Raw genomic sequence first — 20978 nt, 5'->3', positions numbered from 1 at the left:
TAGCAAAGCTTTTGACACGGTCTCCCACAGTATTCTTGCCAGCAAGTTAAAGAAGTATGGGCTGGATGAATGGATGATAAGGTGGATAGAAAGCTGGCTAGATTATTGGGTTCAACAGGTAGTGATCAATGGCTCCAAGTCTAGTTGGCAGCCAGTATTAAGCGCAGTGCCCCAAGGATCGGTCCTGGGGTCGGTTTTGTTCAATATCTTCATAAATGATCTGGAGGATGGCGTGGATTGCACCCTCAGCAAGTTTGCAGATGGCACTAAACTGGGAGGAGAGGTAGATACGCTGGAGGGTAGGGATAGGATACAGAGGGACCTAAACAAATTAGAGGATTGGGCCAAAAGAAATCTGATGAGGTTCAACAAGGACAAGTGCAGAGTCTTGCACTTAGGACAGAAGAATCCCATGCACTGCTACAGACTAGGGACCAAATGGCTAGGCAGCAGTTCTGCAGAAAAGGACCTACGGGTTACAGTGGACGAGAATCATAGAATCATAGAAGGCTAGGGTTGGAAGGGACCTCAGGAGGTCATCTAGTCCAACCCCCTGCTAGAAGCAGGACCAATCCCCAATTTTTGCCCCAGATCCCTAAATGGCCCCCTCAAGGATTGAACTCACAACCCTGGGTTTAGCAGGCCAATGCTCAAACCACTGAGCTCAAAAGATGGAAAAATCTACTACTTCCATTGGTAGTTTGTCCCAGTGGTTAGTCACCCTTCATTTCCATTTTCTTCATTGCATTTTACATATACATTCCAGGAGCTTATTCTATAAATGAGCAACTGAGAATGAACTGCAATGTAATTCAGAGACTCTGTACTCTAAAGTTTGGCAGATATACCCAAAGTAACACTCCATAATCAAGGCCTTCATGGACTGGAAGCCTAAGGAGTTTGGATATGGACAATATAATTATATTTCCTTTCATTATATGACCCCATGCGGTAGATTCACCACCAGTTGTAGTCACTCTAATCTAGATCAGTGTCCATATTAATGAGGGACTGTGTTTGTGAACCTAGAATAGCAGCTACACAAGTAGGGAAGAACATAAAAATTAAACCATGTATTGTTCCCTTGAGATCACAGTTCTCCACCTGGTATGTTGAATTCCAAGCCTGCTTCTGCCCTCTCTTACTTCTGTAGTGTAAACATCCCAAGTTCATTAAGTGGATCCCAAACCACCCGCCTGAGAGAATCACATTTATCTCGCTCTAGGCCCAAACCCTTCATTTCCCTCATACAGAGAAGCTGGACATGAGTCAACAGTGTGCCCTTGTTGCCAAGAAGGCCAATGGCATTTTGAGATGTATAAGTAGGGGCATTGCCAGCAGATCGAGGGACATGATCGTTCCCCTCTATTCGACACTGACGAGGCTTCATCTTGAGTACTGTGTCCAGTTTTGGGCCCCACACTACAAGAAGGATGTGAAAACATTGGAAAGCATCCAGCGGAGGGCAACAAAAATGATTAGGAGTCTGGAACACATGAGTTATGAGGAGAGGCTGAGGGAACTGGGATTGTTTAGTCTGCGGAAGAGAAGAATGAGGGGGGATTTGATAGCTGCTTTCAACTACCTGAAAGGGGGTTCCAAAGAGGATGGATCTAGACTGTTCTCAGTGGTAGCAGATGACAGAACGAGGAGTAATGGTCTCAAGTTGCAGTGGGGGAGGTTTAGATTGGATATTAGGAAAAACTTTTTCACTAGGAAGGCGGTGAAGCACTGGAATGCGTTACCTAGGGAGGTGGTGGAATCTCCTTCCTTAGAAGTTTTTAAGGTCAGGCTTGACAAAGCCCTGGCTGGGATGATTTAGTTGGGGATTGGTCCTGCTTTGAGCAGGGGGTTGGACTAGATGACCTCCTGAGGTCCCTTCCAACCCTGATATTCTATGATTCTATTATACATTTGGGAGAAAGGCCGAGTGCAGTCACAGCTGCACCCTGTCCTTATCGAAGTCCGTATATAGGGGTTCCAAAGTTAAGGCCTTAAGCTCAGACACCCTCTTGGCTGCCAGCAAGAATGCTACTTTCCAGGAAAGGCAGAGGAGGCAGCATGTTGCTAAGGGCTCTAAAGGAGGTCCCTTCAGCCTACAGAACACCAGGTTGAGATCCCATGGGGGAATTGGCTGTCTGAGGGTACAGCCTATCTAATCCTTTGAGGAAGTGGCCCACCATGCGGTTCGCGAAAACTGAGCGACCGGCTGAACAGGGCTGGAAAGCTGAGATGGTGGCCAGGTGAACCTTTACTAATGACACCGACAGATCTTATTGTTTCAGATGCAGCAAATAGTGCAGGATAAAGGGAATCAGTGACTGTAAGGGCGGAGTGTCTTTTTGTAATGCCCAAATGGAGAATCTTTTCCACTTGGCCAGATAAGTGGCCCTGGTGGATGGCTTTCTGCTGCCAAGGAGGACCTCTCAAACAGGGTCTGAGCATGTGAGCTCCAAAGGGTTTAGCCATAGAGTTTCCATGCCACAAGATTGAGAGACTGCAGATCAGGATGCTGGAGGCGGCCGTGGTCCTGCGTGATCAAGTCCGGGACCAGGGACAGGGTTATCGGCAAGTCCACTGACAGGTCTAGAAGCATGGTGAACCAACATTGGTGTGGCCACACTGGTGCTATTAAGATCATTGATGCTCCCTCCTGTCTGACCTTCAGCAGGACCTTGTGTACAAGCAGGAAGGGTGGGATAGCATATAGTAGGTGGTCCTTCCAAGGGAGGAGAAAAGCATCTGTGAATGAGCCCGGGCTGTGATTCAGGAAGGAGCAAAACTGGTGACACTTCCTGTTGTACTTTGTTGCAAACAAGTCTATTTGGGGAAACCCCCACCGACGGAAGATGTTGATCACAACCTCCAGGCGGAGGGACCACTCATGATTGTGAAATGACCTGCTGAGATGATCGGCCAGTTCGTTCTGGGAACCTGGGAGATACGATGCCTCTAGATGTATCGAATGGGTGATGCAGAAGTCCCACAGCTGGAGGGCTTCCTGGCACAGGGGAGAGAAGCGAGCACCATCCTGCCTGTTTATATAGAACGTTGCTGTTGTGTTGTCGCTCAATACTGATATACATACGCCCTCCAGATGGGCCTGGAACGTCTGGCAAGCAAGGGGGACCACTCTTAGCTCCCTGACATTGATGTGAAGTGAAAGTTCTGCCTGGAACCAGAGGCCCAGAGTCCTGAGTCTTCCTAAGTGCCAGCCCATCACTGATGCGTCCGTTACTAGATACAGCGAGGGATGGGGCCTTGAGTAGGGGACTCCCGTATACACCCCTTGTGGGTCGAGCTACCACCTGAGGGCCACCACCTTGAGGGTTGTGACCCTCAACTTGTCTAGGTGGTCTCGGTTCGGCCTGTACACCGAGGCTAGCCAAGCCTCAAGGGGTTGGAGTCGCAGCCTGGCGTGCTGTACTACATACGTACAAGCGGCCATATGGCCAAGCAGCCTCAGGCAATTTCATGCCAAAGTGGTCAGGTATCGCTTGAGTTCCTCTATGATGGCTCCCATGTAGAGAAAGCGAGTTTCCAGAAGGAATGCCCTGGCTTGGTGCCTTGCATCAGTCTTCACGGCTGAGGATGTGAGGGAGATTCCCAAACCTGAGCCATTCTTTTTAGGTGACAAATCTTAGGAACTGTCCCAGATTGAGGGGTCATTAGAGGAGGTTTTGGAACAAATTGATAAACTAAATAGTAATAAGCCACCAGGACCAGATGGTATTCACCCAAGAGTTCTGAAGGAACTCAAATGTGAAATTGCAGAACTACTAACTGTAGTCTGTAACCTATCATTTAAATCAGCTTCTGTACCAGATGACTGGAGGATAGCTAATGTGACGCCAATTTTTAAAAAGGGCTCCAGAGGTGATCCCGGCAATTACAGGCTGATTTCAGTACCGAGCAAACTAGTTGAAACTATAGTAAAGAACAAAATTGTCAGACATATAGATGAACATAATTTGTTGGGGAAGAGTCAACATGGTTTTTGTAAATCATGCCTCACTAATCTACTAGAATTCTTTGAGGGGGTCAACAAGCATGTGGCAAGGGGGATCCAGTGGATATTTCTTGAATTTTCAGAAAGCCTTTGACAAAGTCCCTCACCAAAGGCTGTTAAGCAAGGTAAGCTGTCATGGGATAAGAGGGAAAGTCCTCTTACAGATTGATAACTGGTTAAAGGATAGGAAACAAAGGGTAGGAATAAATGGTCAGTTTTCAGAATGGAGAGAGGTAAATAGTGGTGTCCCCAAAGGGTCTGTACGGGGCCCAGTCCTATTCAACATATTCATAAATGATCTGGAAAAAGGGGTAAACTGTGAGGTGGCAAAATTTGCAGATGATACAAAACTACTCAAGATAGTTAAGTCCCAGGCAGACTGTGAAGAGCTACAAAAGGATCTCTCAGAACTGGGTGACTGGGCAACAAAATGGCAAATGAAATTCAATGTTGATAAATGCAAAGTAATTCACACGGGAAAACATAATCCCAACTATACATATAAAATGATGGGGTCTAAATTAGCTGTTACCACTCAAGAAAGATCTTGGAGTCATTGTGGATAGTTCTCTGAAAACATCCACTCAATGTGCAGCGGCAGTCAAAAAAGCAAACAGAATGTTGGGAATTATTAAGAAAGGGATAGATAATAAAGCAGAAAATATCATATTGCCTCTATATAAATCCATGGTAGGCCCACATCTTGAATACTGCATGCAGATGTGGTTGCCCCATCTCAAAAAAGATATATTGGAATTGGAAAAGGTTCAGAAAAGGGCAACAAAAATTATTAGGGGTATGGAACGGCTGCCATATGAGGAGAGATTAATAAGACTGGGACGTTTCAGCTTGGAAAAGAGATGACTAAGGGGTGATATGATAGAGGTTTATAAAATAATGACTGGTGTGAAGAAAGTAAATAAGGAAGTGTTATTTACTCCTTCTCATAACTCAAGAACTAAGGGTCACCAAATGAAATTAATAGGAAGAAGATTTAAAACAAACAAAAGGAAGTATTTTTTCACACAATGCACAGTCAACCTGTGGAACTCCTTGACAGAGGATATTGTGAAGGCCAAGACTATAACAGGGTTCAAAAACAAACTAGATAAGTTCATGGAGGATACATCCATCAATGGTTATTAGCCAGAATGGACAGGGATGGTGTCCCTAGCCTCTGTTTGTCAGAAGCTGGGAATGGCTGATGAGATGGAACACTTGATTACTGTTCTGTTCATTCCCTCTGGGGCACCTGGCATTGGCCACTGTTGGAAGACAGGATACTGTACTAGATGGACCTTTGGTCTGAGCCAGTATGGCCGTTCTTATGTATGTTCTTATTTTCTTGACCGGAGTCTAGGAGAGCTCCGATGAACTCTATTCTCTGAGTTGGGGTTAAGGTCGACTTTGCCAGATTCAGTATCAGGCCGAACCTGTGGAATGTCGTTTGAATTAGGCTCACATGGACCTCCACCTGGGCCCTGGAGCGGCCTTTGATTAGCCAGTCATTGAGGTACGGGAATACTTGCACCTGCCGTTTCCGCAGGAAGGCTGCCACGACCAACATGGACTTGGTGAACACCCGAGGGGCTGCCGAAAAGGTGAAGGGTTGGGCTGTGAACTGTCAGTGGGTATTATTGACCACAAAGCAGAGGAACTATCTGTGGGACAGGATCATGGACATGTGAAAGTAAGTGTCCTTCAAGTTGAGGGCAGCGTACCAGTCCCCCGGATCCAGGAAGGGGACAATGGAAGCCAGGGAGACCATGCAGAACTTTATCTTCTTCATGAGTTTGTTGAGGTTTCACAGGTCTAAAATAGGTCTGAGCTCACCCTTGGCCTTCAGGATTAGGAAATATCGGGAATAGAATCTCCTGCCCCTGAATTCTAGAGGGACCTCCTCCACCACCCCAAGTTGTAGGAGCGTTTGCACCTCCTGCATGAGAAGTTACTCGTGAGAAGGGTCCCTGAAGAGGGATGGGGAAGGAGGGTGGGAAAGCAGGAGGGAACAGAATTGGAGAGAATATCCCAATTCTACTGTGCTCAAGACCCATTGGTCTGAGGTGATTTGTGCCCAGGCATGGTAGAAATGGGATAGACGATTCACAAAAGGAGGGGAAGGATCTGGGATCTGAACTGGTGCGTTGCCCTCAGGTGCACCTTCAAAAGTTTGGCTTCGAGGCTGAGGGCTGCTTTGCTGAGCCCTGGCCCTGGCTAGAGGAGGACTGAGAAGGTCTCTGTCTTTTTCTCCTGCACCGCTTTCTGCTATAGTCCTGTCTAGGAGGAGCTGGGTAGAAGTGAGGGGCAGTCTGCGGTTTAAAATGCTTCCTCCGGGGGGCTGGCATATGAAGCCCCAAGGACTTCAGAGTTGCCCGTGAGTCCTTCAGGCTGCGGAGCTTAGTGTCTGTTTGCTCCGAGAAGAGCCCTATGCAGGCGAAAGGCAAGTCCTGAATGGTCTGCAGGACCTCGTGTGGGAGTCCCGACAACTGAAACCATGAGCTCCTTCTCATGGCTATGGCTGTCGCCCTGGTATGGATTGCAGAGTCCGCTGAATCTAGGGAGGCCTGTAAGGAGATCCTCATGATGACCTTGCCTTCCTCAAGGACAGCAGCAAACTCTGAGCGGGAGTCTGCCAGAAGGAGCTCCTTAAATTTGGACATATTCCAAGAATTAAAACTATAGCGGCCAAGGACTGCCTGCTAGTTGGCAATGTGAAGCTGGAAACATCCCCACCCCCAATAGAATACACTTCGCCATCATCGCTACGAGGTCCCTTGCCGCCTCAAAGGTGTCCGGCATGGCAGGAAAGTCTAAATCCTCCTTCTGACACTTCTGCACTGGGGAGTCCACTAGAACCAGACTCGACGGACCTCCCTGCAAGGCCAGAGTCAACAGTGCCGGCTGAGTGGGAGCTGGAGCAGGGTGTCCTGGAGTGGGACACACCCCACTGGCACCTCCTCGTTCCACTGCTTTAGAGGGAGAGCGACCTCTGTCGGCCTTCTTTCTTTTGTGTGGCATCGGCGAATGGGAGTGGTGCTGGGCACTCATACCGGAGGAGGTCTTTGGCGCCAGGGAGTGGCGGTGCCTAGGGTCCCTGGAGCCCAGGTCCTTTCTCAGAACCACAGCCTCTCTTACGGAGGCCGGTGCACTCCACACCAAAGTGCTGGGCTTGGGGTTGGATGCACCTGTGCTGACTGGGGTCGAAGGGCTGACTCCATGAGGAGCCACGTCAGCCTAAATTCCCTCTCCTTTTTAGTCCTTGGGAAGAAGCCTCTACAGATTTTGCACTTCTCAGTCTGATGGGCTTCCCCCAGACACTTGAAGCAGGAGTTGTGTGGGTCTCCCTTTGGCATAGGCTTCAGACAGGACCCGCACAGTTTGAACCCTTGAGACCGAGGCATGCCCCGATCCCCAGGAGGAGAATGTGGTGGGGGGAACCTCCAACTGAAACTTATCTAAACTAACTAGGAACTACTTGAACTAATACTAAGTTTTCAACTATTTACAGGTATAACAAGAAAGAGGCCACTAGGGGATCGCTTGCCATTGCAAGAGAAGAGCTGCTCCAACGACTGTCACTGGCGATAAGAAGGAACTGAAGAGGCAACGGGTTGGCAGGGACCTATATACACCGCCAGGAAGGCGTGACTCCAGGGGTCTCCACAGCCGACCCAATGGGTACCCCTAGGAAACAACCTTCCGATGACTGTGCACACACACACCTCCTTGGAATCAACATGAGCAAGCACTCGAAGAAGAAATGAGAATTACAGGATAGTTGGATTATTTCTTGGGGGCAACATGTGTCTCAGGGAGGGGCTTGAGGGCAGAGAAGGTGGTGGCTTGTTGGAGCAAGGCAAAGATGTCCCAATTTTATAGGGACAGTGCCGATATTCGGGGCTTGTTCTCATATAGGTGCCTATTACGCTTCACCCTGTCCCAATTTTTCACATTTGCTACCTGGTCACTCGACTTGGGGCAGGCCCTCTGTACACTAGGGGGCAACAAAGAGAAGAGGCTGCAGGTTGGAGTGGGAGGTGGGATGAGCACGGGTGGAGGAGGGAGGGAGGGAGCAGGATGGTGTGGAGTCTTGAGGCTGAGAAGAATTGAAGCTAGACGTGATGGGTGGCAGGGGGACCAGGGGGAGGCTCAAGGATGGGCATGTTACAGAGTCAGCCTGCCAGGCAAGGCAGTTCATTGTAGCAGCTGTGCACTGGCTGGACTGGAAGGAGGTGTCACGGGGGCTGAGGGCAGGCCAGACACAGGGTGAAGCAATCAAGTCAGGGCCCGGGTGACTGCGTGAGCTGCAGGGCCAGAGAAGAAGGATCCCACCATAACCAACATTTCCCCGTTAGGAAGCAGGCCCATGTCCCTGTGTTTGTCGTGGAGAATGAATCATTGTTTGAGGAGCAGAGCAGGCTGCAAGGCTAATGCTCTCACAAGAGCCTTTGGTAACTGCCAAGGAAACACAGCCAGGTGTCAATGTTCCATCCAAGTGCACACTGGGAATGCTGAGGAACAAACCAATCCACTTCCCAAGGCCAGAGACTGAACTTCCTCATCTCTTGTTCCCAGAGAAAACTTGGCAGTGATTTACTGCCCCCCTACTCCGTAACTTTCCACTTCCCAGGGCTCCTTGCTTCCAGGATTAGAAACAGCTGCAGGATTTCGCAGCCATGCTTTCCAAACGCTTCTTTGGGAAGATCCATGAAAGCCTCATTTTCCACCAGCCAGAGCCAAATTCCACCCATAAATCACTGACCCCAAATGTCTGGGAAGGGTTGGGAGACAGGAGACACACAACTGCCCTGGGAACCACCAATGCACACGAATTGCTGAGTGTGGAGGACACGCTGCTGCTGGTATTGCTCTGCCCTGATCTCAGTGATCTCACATCTACTCAGAGGGCAGCATGCTTTGCGGCTTGAAGCAGTGGAACAGCTGGAATACAGCAGGGAAATGCCATTCCAGAGGCTGCAGGTGGCATCTTGGTGTAAAAGTCTCCACCTTGCAGCCGCCTAATCACACTGTACCCGGGACCCAGTTCTTCAGAGCCAAGATCTCGGAGGGTGTAGAAGAGGCTCTGTTGGTTGATTTCCTTCTCCAACAGAGCACGTCTTTAGAACAGCAGCATGGAATCCCAGGAAACTGGTTATCCATGAAAACCAGAGCACAGGTGGGAATGAGGACGAAGGAGCCCTACACCATACGATCCAGATGTCAGGCTGGATTCCCCGTTCACATCACTGACTTGATCCCCCTGATTTCTAAAGGTTCATAACCATGCTCATCGCCACAGTAGCGGAGTGCCTGAAAAAGGCTGGAAGGGGAAGCAATAGCCCGGAGATGATGTGACTTGCCCAGGAGCAGAGCTGGGACTAGAACCCAGCTCTCCGTCGTCTCAGACCAGCCCCCTAGTCAGCCCACTGACTCCATCTGCCAGTGAAGTGGAACTGCTCCTGGCTTACACCAGAGTAAGTGAGAGACGACTCAGGCTGATGGGTTCTATGAGTAGGGAGCCATCAAATCTTTGGCTCTCCCCTGAGGAGAAACCTGCCTCGGATAAACCCCTCTATGCCCCTGCTGGAGAGCCCAGAAGGGCGCTGTTTGCAGCATTCACAGCACAAGGAAGGAGCCGTGTTAGTCTTGGAACAGCCGGTTTGCCACAAGGATCCTTCTCAAGGCCCTGCAAGGGACGCCCTTGATGCAAATTGCCTGGGAACTCATTACCGGTCAGGGCAAGAGAGGTGGTGAGAAGGGCTGTGATAGGATGAGTTCCAATCTGGAAAAGTCATGAACGTCCACAGCAGCTCCCGTGTTTCTTTTAAAAGCAGAACTAGCAAAAGCCACCCCTCTCCCCCCGCCCAGCCACTATTATCCTAGGGTTTCTTGATCCAGATGTAAGTGGTGAAACTGAGTGGAGGGGTGGAGGCCCCTTGCAAGGTCTCTCTCTTTAGCAGCCAAGAAAGGAGCTAGGACTCACCAGCACAACTCGGGGGGGGGGGGGGCAGTACTGCTGTCTTCCTGATGAGAGGCCCTGAAAATGGCAAAGTGCCAAGAGAAGGTGCACGCCTCTGGAGAATCCACTGCCCATCCCCAAAGGATAGAGGAGGGGGGAGGCAAGCAGTTCAGTACCCTGGCAAGGGCCTAGACCTGATGCTTTAAAAAAGCCACATGAACCTCCCAGCACCCTCCCCACCATGCACCTGCCAGCTATGCAGAGATACATGCTCTGTAACCCTGTAACCACTTTGAGCCTGTGTAACTTCCCTTCTGGAATTGCAAAGGCCAGGCTTAGTGACGAACAGCGTCTGACCCTTTGTTTCTATCTCGCTAAACCATCGGTCTCCGTAACGCCTTGCAGCCCGTGATTTTGAGTGTGATTATGCACTGTGTAATGTGCTGCCTGTTATCTCTCGTACGCCTCCAGCCTTCTGCAATGTCCTTTCCGTGATCGTGCCTTACAGGGCAGGGTGATGCGGTGGCTCTAAATCTATGCAGAGCCATTCTGTTAGTGTCCCAGGATCTCAGCACGGCTATCACCTGTGAAAGCCTTGACACCCATAGAGGCCTTTTGATCTTTACGGAGCCCTTGCGAGTGTCTAGAGTGAGTCTCACAAGATGCTCCTCTTCTGCTGATTTTCTAACAGCGACTTCACTGTATCATTGGAACCCTCTGGCTCCCTGACCCATATCTCCAGGGGAGGTCGTGGGTCTGATTCTCCATTGCCTGGCACCTCGGGTAATCATACACCCATGCTGCACAGGGGTATGTGACCACGTAAGATGCAGGGCTGTGGAGAACCGATCCTGCAGGAGTATTATGAATGATGCCTGCAATGGCAGGGGACTGGGATCATTGACCCAGAAGGTCCCTCTCCATCCTGTCTTCCAAATGGGTCTCTGTGAAATAAACCACTGGGCCAAATCCGATCCATCTCTTGTATTTTGAAGGCACCTGTCCCCATGGTACTCTGCCTTAGCCCCTGTTGGATCATCATGGAACATGATCTGAAAACAAAGGACTTGGTCCTACTCTCCTTCGAACAAAACCAAAGCTCAGCATTGGTTCCCAGTCCCTCAGTGAGCACAGAACAAGCAATAAAACGGCCAGTACCTCCTTGGAAATCCTGATTCTTCAGCCCAGCTGCTGCCAGGACATGGACCTGGGACACCACTTGTGGATAGCCACACATTCCACTCCAGCAGGTGCGAGGAGGCTCGTCCAAGGTCAGCTCTCTGCGTGGGGAATCAACAGCAAGGGAGATGTCATGTCAGACACGCCTGGGCTCTCAGAGCTAATGGCTCTTTTTAACAGCAGAGCCGTTGGCACCGATTCCGTGGGTGCTCCGGGGCTGGAGCACCCACCCACAGCCACCCTGATCTGCGCCTCCCCCTCCCCACAGCGCCTCCTGCCCGCTGGCGGCCCCAATCAGCACCTCCCCAATCAGCACCAATCAGCACCTCCCCCTCTATCCCAGTGCCACCCGCAATCAGCTGTTCCTCGGGAGAAGCAAGGGCAGGGTGCACTCGGGGGAGGGGGTGGAACAGGGCGGGAAGAGGCAGGGTGGGGGTGGAGAGGAGGTGGGGCAGGGGTGGGGCCTTGGGGAAGGAGTGGAGTGGGGGCAGGGCCTGGGGCAAAGCGGGGGTTGAGCTCTCCCCGGCACAGTAGAAGTTGGTGCCTCTGAGCAGAGCCCTGTTGCGTGGCATTCTGAGGCAGATCTGGATATTGCTCCAGATGCTTCTGGAGGAGGGAGTGAGGTACACACGGCTGGCTGGCCAGTTGGGTCCCCACTGAAAGGAAGCCCACTGCAAACTCTGTGCGGGTTTGGTGACTGGAAGGGCAGAGGATGGGGAAGGCCAAGTGAGGTCACTTTGTTTCCACACCACATTAAACACGCGTTGCTTTGCAACTTAGCAGTTGGGAAATGGGGAGAGAAAAGAAAATACCCCCAGGAATCCCCCAATTCCTGTACAGCCTGCAATGAGTCTGGCAGAATTTACACCTCACTCCCGCCCTACCTTCCTTGCCATTTTCTTTCTTTCTTGCAGAGAATAAAAATAAGGGCGAAAGAAAGTGCAAATTCTAGGACAGGGCACATGTTAGTTGTGGAGCATGGATTTATTCCTCACATAAGGAGCAAGCTCCTTCTACCGAGCTAGCTATTGTACTGACATGGTGCCCCTCACCCGAGCATGTGAGCACCTCCCCATCTTTAACGTATTATCCTCTCAGTGAGGTAGGGAGGTGCTTTTATCCCCATTTTACAGATGGGACACTGAGGCACAGAGAGACCAAGCGACTGGCTCAAGGTCGCACAGGAAGTCTGTGGCAGAGCAGGGAACTGAAATTGGAATCCTAGGAATCTCCCAAGTCCCCAGTTAGTGCCCTAACCACTGGGCCATCCTTCCCTTCCTCATTTGTTTTACTAAGAAACACCTTAGTTTGCACACTGGGTCATTAACCCACTAGGTCGCCCTGTGATCACGAACATCTATCAGGTTCTTAAGCAGCTTGTGATCTGCAAATTCACCTGCTAAGTCACATTGTGCCAGAACACTCCTGCAACAGGCCCTTACTGAGAGCTTCCTTCGGGACAGGGCAGGGGTTCATAGAATCATAGAATATCAGGGTTGGAAGGGACCTCAGGAGGTCATCTAGTCCAACCCCCTGCTCAAAGCAGGACCAATCCCCAACTAAATCATCCCAGCCAGGGCTTTGCAAGCCTGACCTTAAAAACCTCAAAGGAAGGAGATTCCACCACCTCCCTAGGTAACACATTATAGTGTTTCACCACCTTCCTAGTGAAAAAGTATTTCCTAATATCCAACCTAAACCTCCTGCACTGTAACTTGAGACCATTACTCCTCGTTCTGTCATCAGCTACCACTGAGAACAGTCTAGAGCCATCCTCTTTGGAACCCCCTTTCAGGTAGTTGAAAGCAGCTATCAGATCCCCCCTCATTCTTCTCTTCCGCAGACTAAACAATCCCAGTTCCCTCAGCCTCTCCTCATAAGTCATGTGTTCCAGTCCTCTAATCACTTTTGTTGTCCTCCGCTGGACTCTTTCCAATTTTTCCACATCCTTCTTGTAGTGTGGGGCCCAAAACTGGACACAGTACTCAAGATGAGGCCTCACCAATGCCGAATAGAGGGGAACGATCACGTCCCTCGATCTGCTGGCAATGCCCCTACTTATACAGCCCCAAATGCCATTGGCCTTCTTGGCAACAAGGGCACACTGTTGATTCATATCCACCTTCTCGTCCACTGTAACCCCTAGGTCCTTTGCTGCAGAACTGCTGCCGAGCCATTCGGTCCCTAGTCTGTAGCGGTGCATGGGATTCTTCCGTCCTAAGTGCAGGACTCTGCACTTGTCCTTGTTGAACCTCATCAGATTTCTTTTGGCCCAATCGTGTAATTTGTCTAGGGCCCTCTGTATCCTATCCCTACCCTCCAGTGTATCTACCTCTCCTCCCAGTTTAGTGTCATCTGCAAACTTGCTGAGGGTGCAATCCACACCATCCTCCAGATCATTTATGGGAGCCCAGAGAGTTTACCCTGTTCCAGTTCGCCACGTGACACTGAGGATAAGAAGATGGGCTCCTTACCTGCAATCTGCAGGCACGTCTGTGAAAACCCGGAGAAGAAACTCTCCCATGTGACCCGGGTCGAAGGTAGTTGGAATGATGACATAGCGGCCTTCCTTCAGGTCTGTCCTCAGGAAGATGCTCCGGGAGTTAATGTAGATGGAGGTGGCCACTTGCTGCTGCAAGGTGTGCATCCTGTAATTCCGGTTCAGTTCAACCTGGGCACAGATCACAACAGGATACTCAGCCCCTCTTTTCAATACCCATGGAATGATGGCCCCTCGTGTGGGTGCATCTGCAGGGACTGAAACCACGGTGTCCGGGTCTAGAAGCAGAAGCCTCTGCAGCTTGAGCTAAAACATCAGCTCCAGCAGAGACAGGAGCAGACTCATAAACCGCTCTGTGTGGTCTAGCTACTAGCGAGAGATGGAGCACCACGCCAGGTAGGTTAAAGGGAGGTTGAGTGCTCAGGGTAACAGATCAACCATTCCTATTTAGCAGGGGCTATCCCTTCTGCTTTGCTGTGTGTGTGTGTGTGTGTATTTACTGCCCTACCTCTCTGAAAGCTCTCCCAGTGTCCCAATCTTTCTGATACTAACACCCTTGGTGCCCCCTCCTACCGCTTTCATGCTGACAGGTATGACTAAGCCAGTGGCACCCAGGAATACTAGTCATTTCCCGGCCACTGCCACATGACCCAGGCCAGGCTTAAAGTGTAGGTACCTTCAGTTTCTGGGAGAAAGTGATTTCAATTATCCCTGGCCTTGTTCTCTCTAGGATCCTCCCTCCTCTATCATGTCTTCCCACAACGCTTTTTCTACTACAGGTCTTCGGTTCCTCCGACCTCAGTTACAAGGACAGGCCAGAGATCTGGTGACCACAGACCCTGTCTGTGCAATGCACTGTCTTCCCATGTGTGTGAGTTGCTGACATCAGCAATCTGTGCCTGAGAACCCCACATTCGAGAGCAGTGACACCATGTGTAGGGTGCAATCCTCCTCTCCCCCTGTGCTACCAGCTGCAGAGAGGGGAGGAGCCTAGTAACACCTTCAACTCAGGTGACCATGCCCCCTAATGTCATGGGGCAGCTGGACTTTCCATCTATCCCTTACTTATGCACAGGGGAGTGCTACCAACAGCAGCATTCTGGGTCCTGCTTGGGTTTGCTGGGGAAGCTTCCTGAGCCATCTGCCCACTCTAATGCACCCAGGCAACAAGCATTCAGGCCAACAGTGTACATACCCCAGCTTACCTTGTGGATCTCAAACCCAATGGCCAAGTTCTCTCCTTTGCCCTCTCTGCGGCTGGTCCTCTTTGGTTTCTGCTGGATGCTGATTAGCACTTCGTCTTCTGCCTTTTTTACATCAAACGCGTACTAGAAGTAATGACACAACCGAGAGAGGAAAGGTGAGAGGCCTCCTGTTCTGTAAGGCATGCTGATGGCGAGGAGGAGCAGGGAGAGAAGGGGTGAGTGGTGCAAAGAGGGGTGCATGAGCTTTCTTACTTCTGGATATAACCTGGGTCCAAATCCAGCAAGTGAACCTGTGTTCAGTGGACTAAGCCTGATGCCAAGGGGACTTGCACTTGTGTCTGAAGTTCAGCACCCAGTCTGACCTGGCTCTGTCTGGGAAGGCCCAAGCATGGGTTGCACAGGATTTATCTCATCTATGCATCCTATCACTCTCGGATCTGAGCCCCTCACAATTTGTAATGTTTTTATCCTCACAACACCCCTGTGCTATTATCCCATTGTACAGATGGGGAACTGAGGTACAAAGGAGTTGGGCGGAGCAGGGACTTGAACCCAGGTCTTGTGCGAGTGCTCTAACCACTGGACCATGCTTCCTCTTGTTTCCAAAAGGCAGTGGCTTTGTTGTGCACAGACGTGTTTCCTTTGGTTTTGATGCACTTAGCCAAAAATCCAATGGCTAGCTCTCAGCGCCAGAGACAAAAAGCACAGAAAAGCACATTGCAGGGGGTTAACCCCAGAACAGCACCATGGCTGGCTGCTCTGTTTAGGAGTCTGGAAGCCACTCCAGACTTTGGCCTCCAATGGCCCAACCAGGCTCCTTATTACCCTGCCAGGCCTCGGGCCATTCCTGGCAGGTCCTCTTCTCCACGCCTCTCTGCTGTCTCACCTGGGGGTTCTGCAAGAAGGTGGCTTTGTGGTTGATACAGCCTCCGGAGCGGTTCTTGAGGGGCTCGTCGTGTCTCGTCCACGCCCCGCGCATCACCGCCTCCTCCCACGTCTTGTGGATGCTCAGGTAGGAGGTGTTTATGAGACGGCACTTGACGATGTCGGTGAAATATTTGCAGAAGTCTTCAAATGTCATCCTACAACAGGAAAGGGGTTATTGGCAGGGCTGAGCCTCGTGTGCCCACAGCTCACGTTGTGTGGCCAATACCGGGCAAGCAGCCAGGGATCAGCTGTTATGTACTGGGTGTGTGATGCTGCCCTCTAGTGGCTGGTGCTCCACAGAGTGGCTACGGGACATGCTCTCAGAGAAAGCAATGAGAACAATCCTTTAGCTCGAGTGGCAGAGACTTGCGGTTTTTGGAGCTGAAGGAGCAGAGTTCTAGTCCTGTCTTCCCACGCATGTATGGATGATTTATCTACTACTTGTGTCTGTTATAGGTGGAACACCAGAAGGATTTGAACCCAGCACTTACAGAGCTAAGGCTGGATTTCCAAAGGTGCTTAAGGAGTTAGGCACCCAAATCCCATTGAAAGACTCCTTTGAAAATCTCTACTTAAAAGTAGGGCTGTCAAGTGATTAAAAAAAATAATTGCGATTAATTGCACTGTTAAACAATAATAGAATACCATTTATTTAAATATTTTTGGATGTTTTCTACATTTTCAAATATATTGATTTCAATTACAACATAGAATACAAAGTGAGAATAGGCGTTTGCATTGCACTGTTGTAGCCAGCGTTGCAAGATATTTACGTGCCAGATGCGCTAAAGATTGGTATGGTCCTTCATGCCTCAACCACCATTCCAGAGAACGTGTCCATGCTGATGATGGGTTCTGCTCGATAACAACCCAAAGGAGTGAGGACCGGTGCATGTTCACTTTCATCATCTGAGTCAGATGCCACCAGCAGAAGGTTGATTTTCTTTTTTGGTGGTTCGGGTTCTATAGTTTCCACATCGGAGTGTTGCTCTTTTAAGACTTCTGAAAGCATGTTGCACACCTCATCGGTAGCATTCATACAAGGTTCATGCACTTGGCAACATTCAGGGCACACCCGGAGTGTTGTGTAGGAGCAGTGCACACACGGCTCCTCTCAAGAGCATGAACCTTGGAATCTCGCCCAGATGACATGAACCGTGGGAAGCCTCCCAGGACTGGGCTCAAAACCCCAGAGCAAGGAATGCGGTAGATAGATATTGGTCAATAAGAATATTATACAAAGCCAATGTATTCCTTTTATCTGTTGGAGTATGTAATGCGCGGGGGGAGAGAGAGAAATAAAGGAGAGGGTGGAAAAGCTGACAGGCGGATGAGCCCGTCGGCAGACCAGCCTGCTTGCTTGCTTAAAGCTTGTTTTGTCTTGTATTTGGACCGCAACACTCATCCCTCTCAGATTTTGGAAGGCACTTCAGATTCTTAAACCCTGGGTCGAGTGCTGTAGCTATCTTTAGAAATCTCACATTGGTACCTTCTTTGCATTTTGTCAAATCTGCAGTGAAAGTGTTCTTAAGACGAACAACATGTGCTGGGTCTTCATCCGAGACTGCTCTAAGATGAACTATATGCCAGCATGCAGGTAAAACAGAGCAGGAGACATACCCTGCTCATTGTCCCCCAAGGAGTTCAGTCACAAATTTAATTAACACATTGTTTTTTTAATGAGCGTTATCAGCACGGAAGCATGGTCCTCTGGAACGATGGCTGAAGCATGAAGAGACATGTGAATCTTTAGCACATCTGTCAAGTAAATGTCTTGTGATGCCAGCTACAGCAGTGCCATGCAAACGCCTGTTCTCACTTTCAGGTGACATTGTACACCGGAAGCAGGCAGCATTACCTCCCGTAAATACAAACAAACATTTTTGTCTTAGTGACTGGCTGAACAAGAAGTAGGACTTTGCAGGCTCTAAAATTTTACATTGTTTTGTTTTTCAGTGCAGTTATGTAACAAAAAAAAAAAATCTACATTTGTAAGGTACACTTTCACGATAAAGAGATTGCAGTACAGTACTTGTATGAGGTGAACTGAAAAATACTATTTCTTTTGTTTATATTATTATTTTTATTACAAATGTTTGCACTGTAAAAATGATAAAGTGAATAATGCACACTTTTGTATTCTGTGTTGTAATTGAAATCAATATATTTGAAAATGTAGAAACACATTCAAAAATACGGAGTAAATTTGAATTGGTATGCTGTCGACTAACAGTGCGATTAAAACCATGATGAATCACAATTAATTTTTTTGAGTTAATCGCGTGAGTTAACTGCTATTAATTGACAGCCCTACTTAAAAGCCCGTGCTTCTATGGCTTGAGTGAAGGACAAGTGAAAACCCCTGAATGCGGACCAGCCACTAGGGGGAGACAAAGAGCCATGCTCGCCTAGGGTTCCAGTCACAAAGAGCTAACTCCACGTGGTCTGACGCGTTCCCCCAAGGCTGTGAACTGGATCCTTCACTGAAGCTTGTCTGGCTTGGATTATTTTCAGACCGCCCTTTGTTACGTGCTGCGAGTCCTATGCCAGTTCAGTGGGAAATGGTTGGGTGGGAGTAATCAATCCACACAGCTTCCCCTTGACATTGTAGAAAACCCAGCAGGGACTCACCAGAACTCCCCATCGTCTTCCACCGTCATCCCCAGCTTCTCTCTCTCGCTCTTGCTCACCTTCTGCCACTCTTCAGAGCTGCCGAGGGGAACAGAAGGGAATCGTTACTGCGAGAAAAAGGGGAGACATGCCGGGGGTTCAGCTCTTTATTCAGCCTGGGGGATCTGCCCCAATTGGGGGGAAGGGGGGGGAGAGCGGAACGAGGCCTGTGCATGACTTTAGCCACATTTGAGCCCTCCAGTGCAGCAAAGGGGATAGACAGCTGGATGGCATAAAGCTTGTATAGCCCCTGGGCTGCTCTAGATTATACTGGGGGCTAGTTCAATCCCCAAGGATCAGGGGAGTGGGTAAGTGGCTTAGATCTAACATTTCCCTCCCCTCCCTGTGCCCTGAGCAGAGCGCACATTGGCCAGACTGGGGATCTGGCCCCCAGAGTTTGCAAACCCCCCCAGCTGTGCCAGACGAGCTTGCAAAATTGAACTTGCGCTGTCTGGCTGCTGCAAATAGAGCAACCACCTCAGGCTCCACCAGTGGGGCGAACAGATTCCACGAGCAGCACGGCCCAGCTGCTTGGCTAACCCAGCAGGGCCAGATCCGAGGCTCCAGCACCAGCCTCAGCAGCACAAAGCAGCTGGAAAGCCGCCCAGAAAGGGGCAGCTGAGGTTTCCCCATGACACAATGTGTGTGGGGGGGATAGATCTATGCTGTCTCTACATCACTTGCGCCCCCTACCTCCACAGAGGGGGCATCGGGGTGGGGTGTGCCAGGGCAGAGCATGCAATTCTCCCACAATTCTCGCCAGCTCTAAGGTGCCGTAGGTGGAGTCCTACTGGGGGCCACCTTGCCTAGCCCTGGACTGGGGGAGCCAAAAGGTGACTTCAAGCCACCCTCTACTCCCTCTTCAGCAGCGCTGGGTGTAAACAGGCTGAGGATCTGGCCCATAACATCCACTAGACCCTTGATGAACCATATAAAGTCTGCTGGGCCCCAGGGAGAGCGTTCAGCTCTTCGCAATCCCATCGCAAACAGCCCCCGAAGCCAGCGCCCGGCCTGCTCAGGAAAGGGCCTGTGTACATGAGTATTGGAGAAGCCAAACTGCCCATTGCTTGGCTGAGACATCAAGTGGCATCAGAAACATTTTCGAATAGCGAAGGGCCCCGAGTTTCACCAGACAGTCCATCCCATCTGCCCATAACACCCCTCGTCACACCACAGACCCCACAAACACACAGGATCTCGGCTGAGGAACGCTGGTGGGTGGCTGGCTGGCGACCCCCTCCAGGCCCCCTTGCCCCAGCTTTACTCACGTGTCGCTCCATGGGCCGTTCCACTCCCTCTCCCCCCAGGGGTTCCGCATCCGGATCATATCCAGCTTCTCCGACTTGAAGAAGGCCAGCAGGCCGTGGCCCAGACGGACTTTCCGCACATCCGTCACGGCGTAGGCGTGTCCTTTGACAAGACCGCAGTCCAGGCGGGCTTCCATGTCAGCTGCTGTGGTGGCCTGGCCAGGGAAACACAAAGCAGAGCCCCAGGGCCGGGGCTTTCAGCTCCAGGAAGGTTATATTCCTGTGATGGTCCGTATCACTATGTTCACCCTGTTTACAAAACTATAATGGATTTTGCACAAAGTAAGCCTTGTGAAGTATCATTTGAAAACTCATAATATGCTGTTCATTATTGTCCTGGTAAAATATGAGTAGCAACATTAACATAAGAACGGCCATACGGGGTCAGACCAAAGGTCCATCTTGCCCAGTATCCAGTCTTCTGACACTGACCAATGCCAGGTGCTCCCGAGGGAATGAACAGAACAGGTAATCATCAAGTGACCCATCCTGTCGCCCATTCCCAGCTTCCGGCAAACAGAGGCTAGGGATACCATCCCTGCCCATTCTTGCTAATAGCCATTAATGGACCTATCCTCCATGAATTTATCTAGTTCTTTCTTGAACCCTGTTACAGTCTTGGCCTTCAAAAGGTCCTGTGACAAAGAGTTGCACAGGTTGACTGTGCGTTGTGTGAAGAAATACTTACTTTTGTTTGTTTTAAACCTGCTGCCTATTAATTTCATTTGGTGACCCCTAGTTCTTGTGTTATGAGGAGTAAATAACACTTCCTTATTTACTTTCTCCACACTAATCATGATTTTATAGACCTCTATCATATCGCCCCTTAGTCATCTCTTTTCCAAGCTGAAAAGTCCCAGACTTATCAATCTCTTCTCATATGGAAGCTGCTCCATATCCCTAGTCATTTTTGTCACCCTTTACATTGTACGTAAAGTTATGAGATTCTACTGTATAACATTATTGAGACATATTCTAAGTTTAGAAAAGCAGGTACAAACCAGTTCCTCATAGACAAAAGGCAAACTGACGGCTCAGCCAGGTGTCAACAAAATCAGATGGACTATCACCTGGTCACGTGGCCATTCTTTGGTGGGAAAAAGGGTGTGAATGAGAAATTTACATCTTGGCAAAGAAGCAGCTGGAAGTTCACATCCCCACAGACTTGCTGTCTCCTGCACCCCAGCCGGAGATGAACCAACAGATCCTCACAGCTCTGGGG

General features: G+C 49.9%; 1 protein-coding gene across 7 annotated transcripts in view; it reads right to left on the bottom strand.

Annotated features, from left to right (window-relative positions):
- CAPN5 (calpain 5) overlaps positions 1–20978 on the bottom strand; it is a 148062-nt gene that overhangs the window by 8998 nt on the left and 118086 nt on the right. For all 7 annotated transcript variants that reach the window (XM_073335229.2, XM_073335252.2, XM_073335258.2 and 4 more), the window contains 6 exons: positions 19718–19911; positions 18411–18488; positions 15739–15934; positions 14853–14975; positions 13622–13818; positions 11127–11248 (listed from right to left, as the gene is read on the bottom strand). In XM_073335229.2, coding sequence (XP_073191330.2) covers positions 11127–11248; positions 13622–13818; positions 14853–14975; positions 15739–15934; positions 18411–18488; positions 19718–19911 — 910 coding nt within the window. The remainder of the gene's footprint in view (positions 1–11126; positions 11249–13621; positions 13819–14852; positions 14976–15738; positions 15935–18410; positions 18489–19717; positions 19912–20978) is intronic.

This window comes from Lepidochelys kempii, chromosome 1 (genome assembly GCF_965140285.1).
Source record: "Lepidochelys kempii isolate rLepKem1 chromosome 1, rLepKem1.hap1, whole genome shotgun sequence".
Classification (NCBI taxonomy): Eukaryota; Metazoa; Chordata; order Testudines; family Cheloniidae; genus Lepidochelys; species Lepidochelys kempii.
The sequence above is the reverse complement of the archived record's forward strand: the minus strand, read 5'-3'. Positions and strand labels throughout refer to the sequence as shown.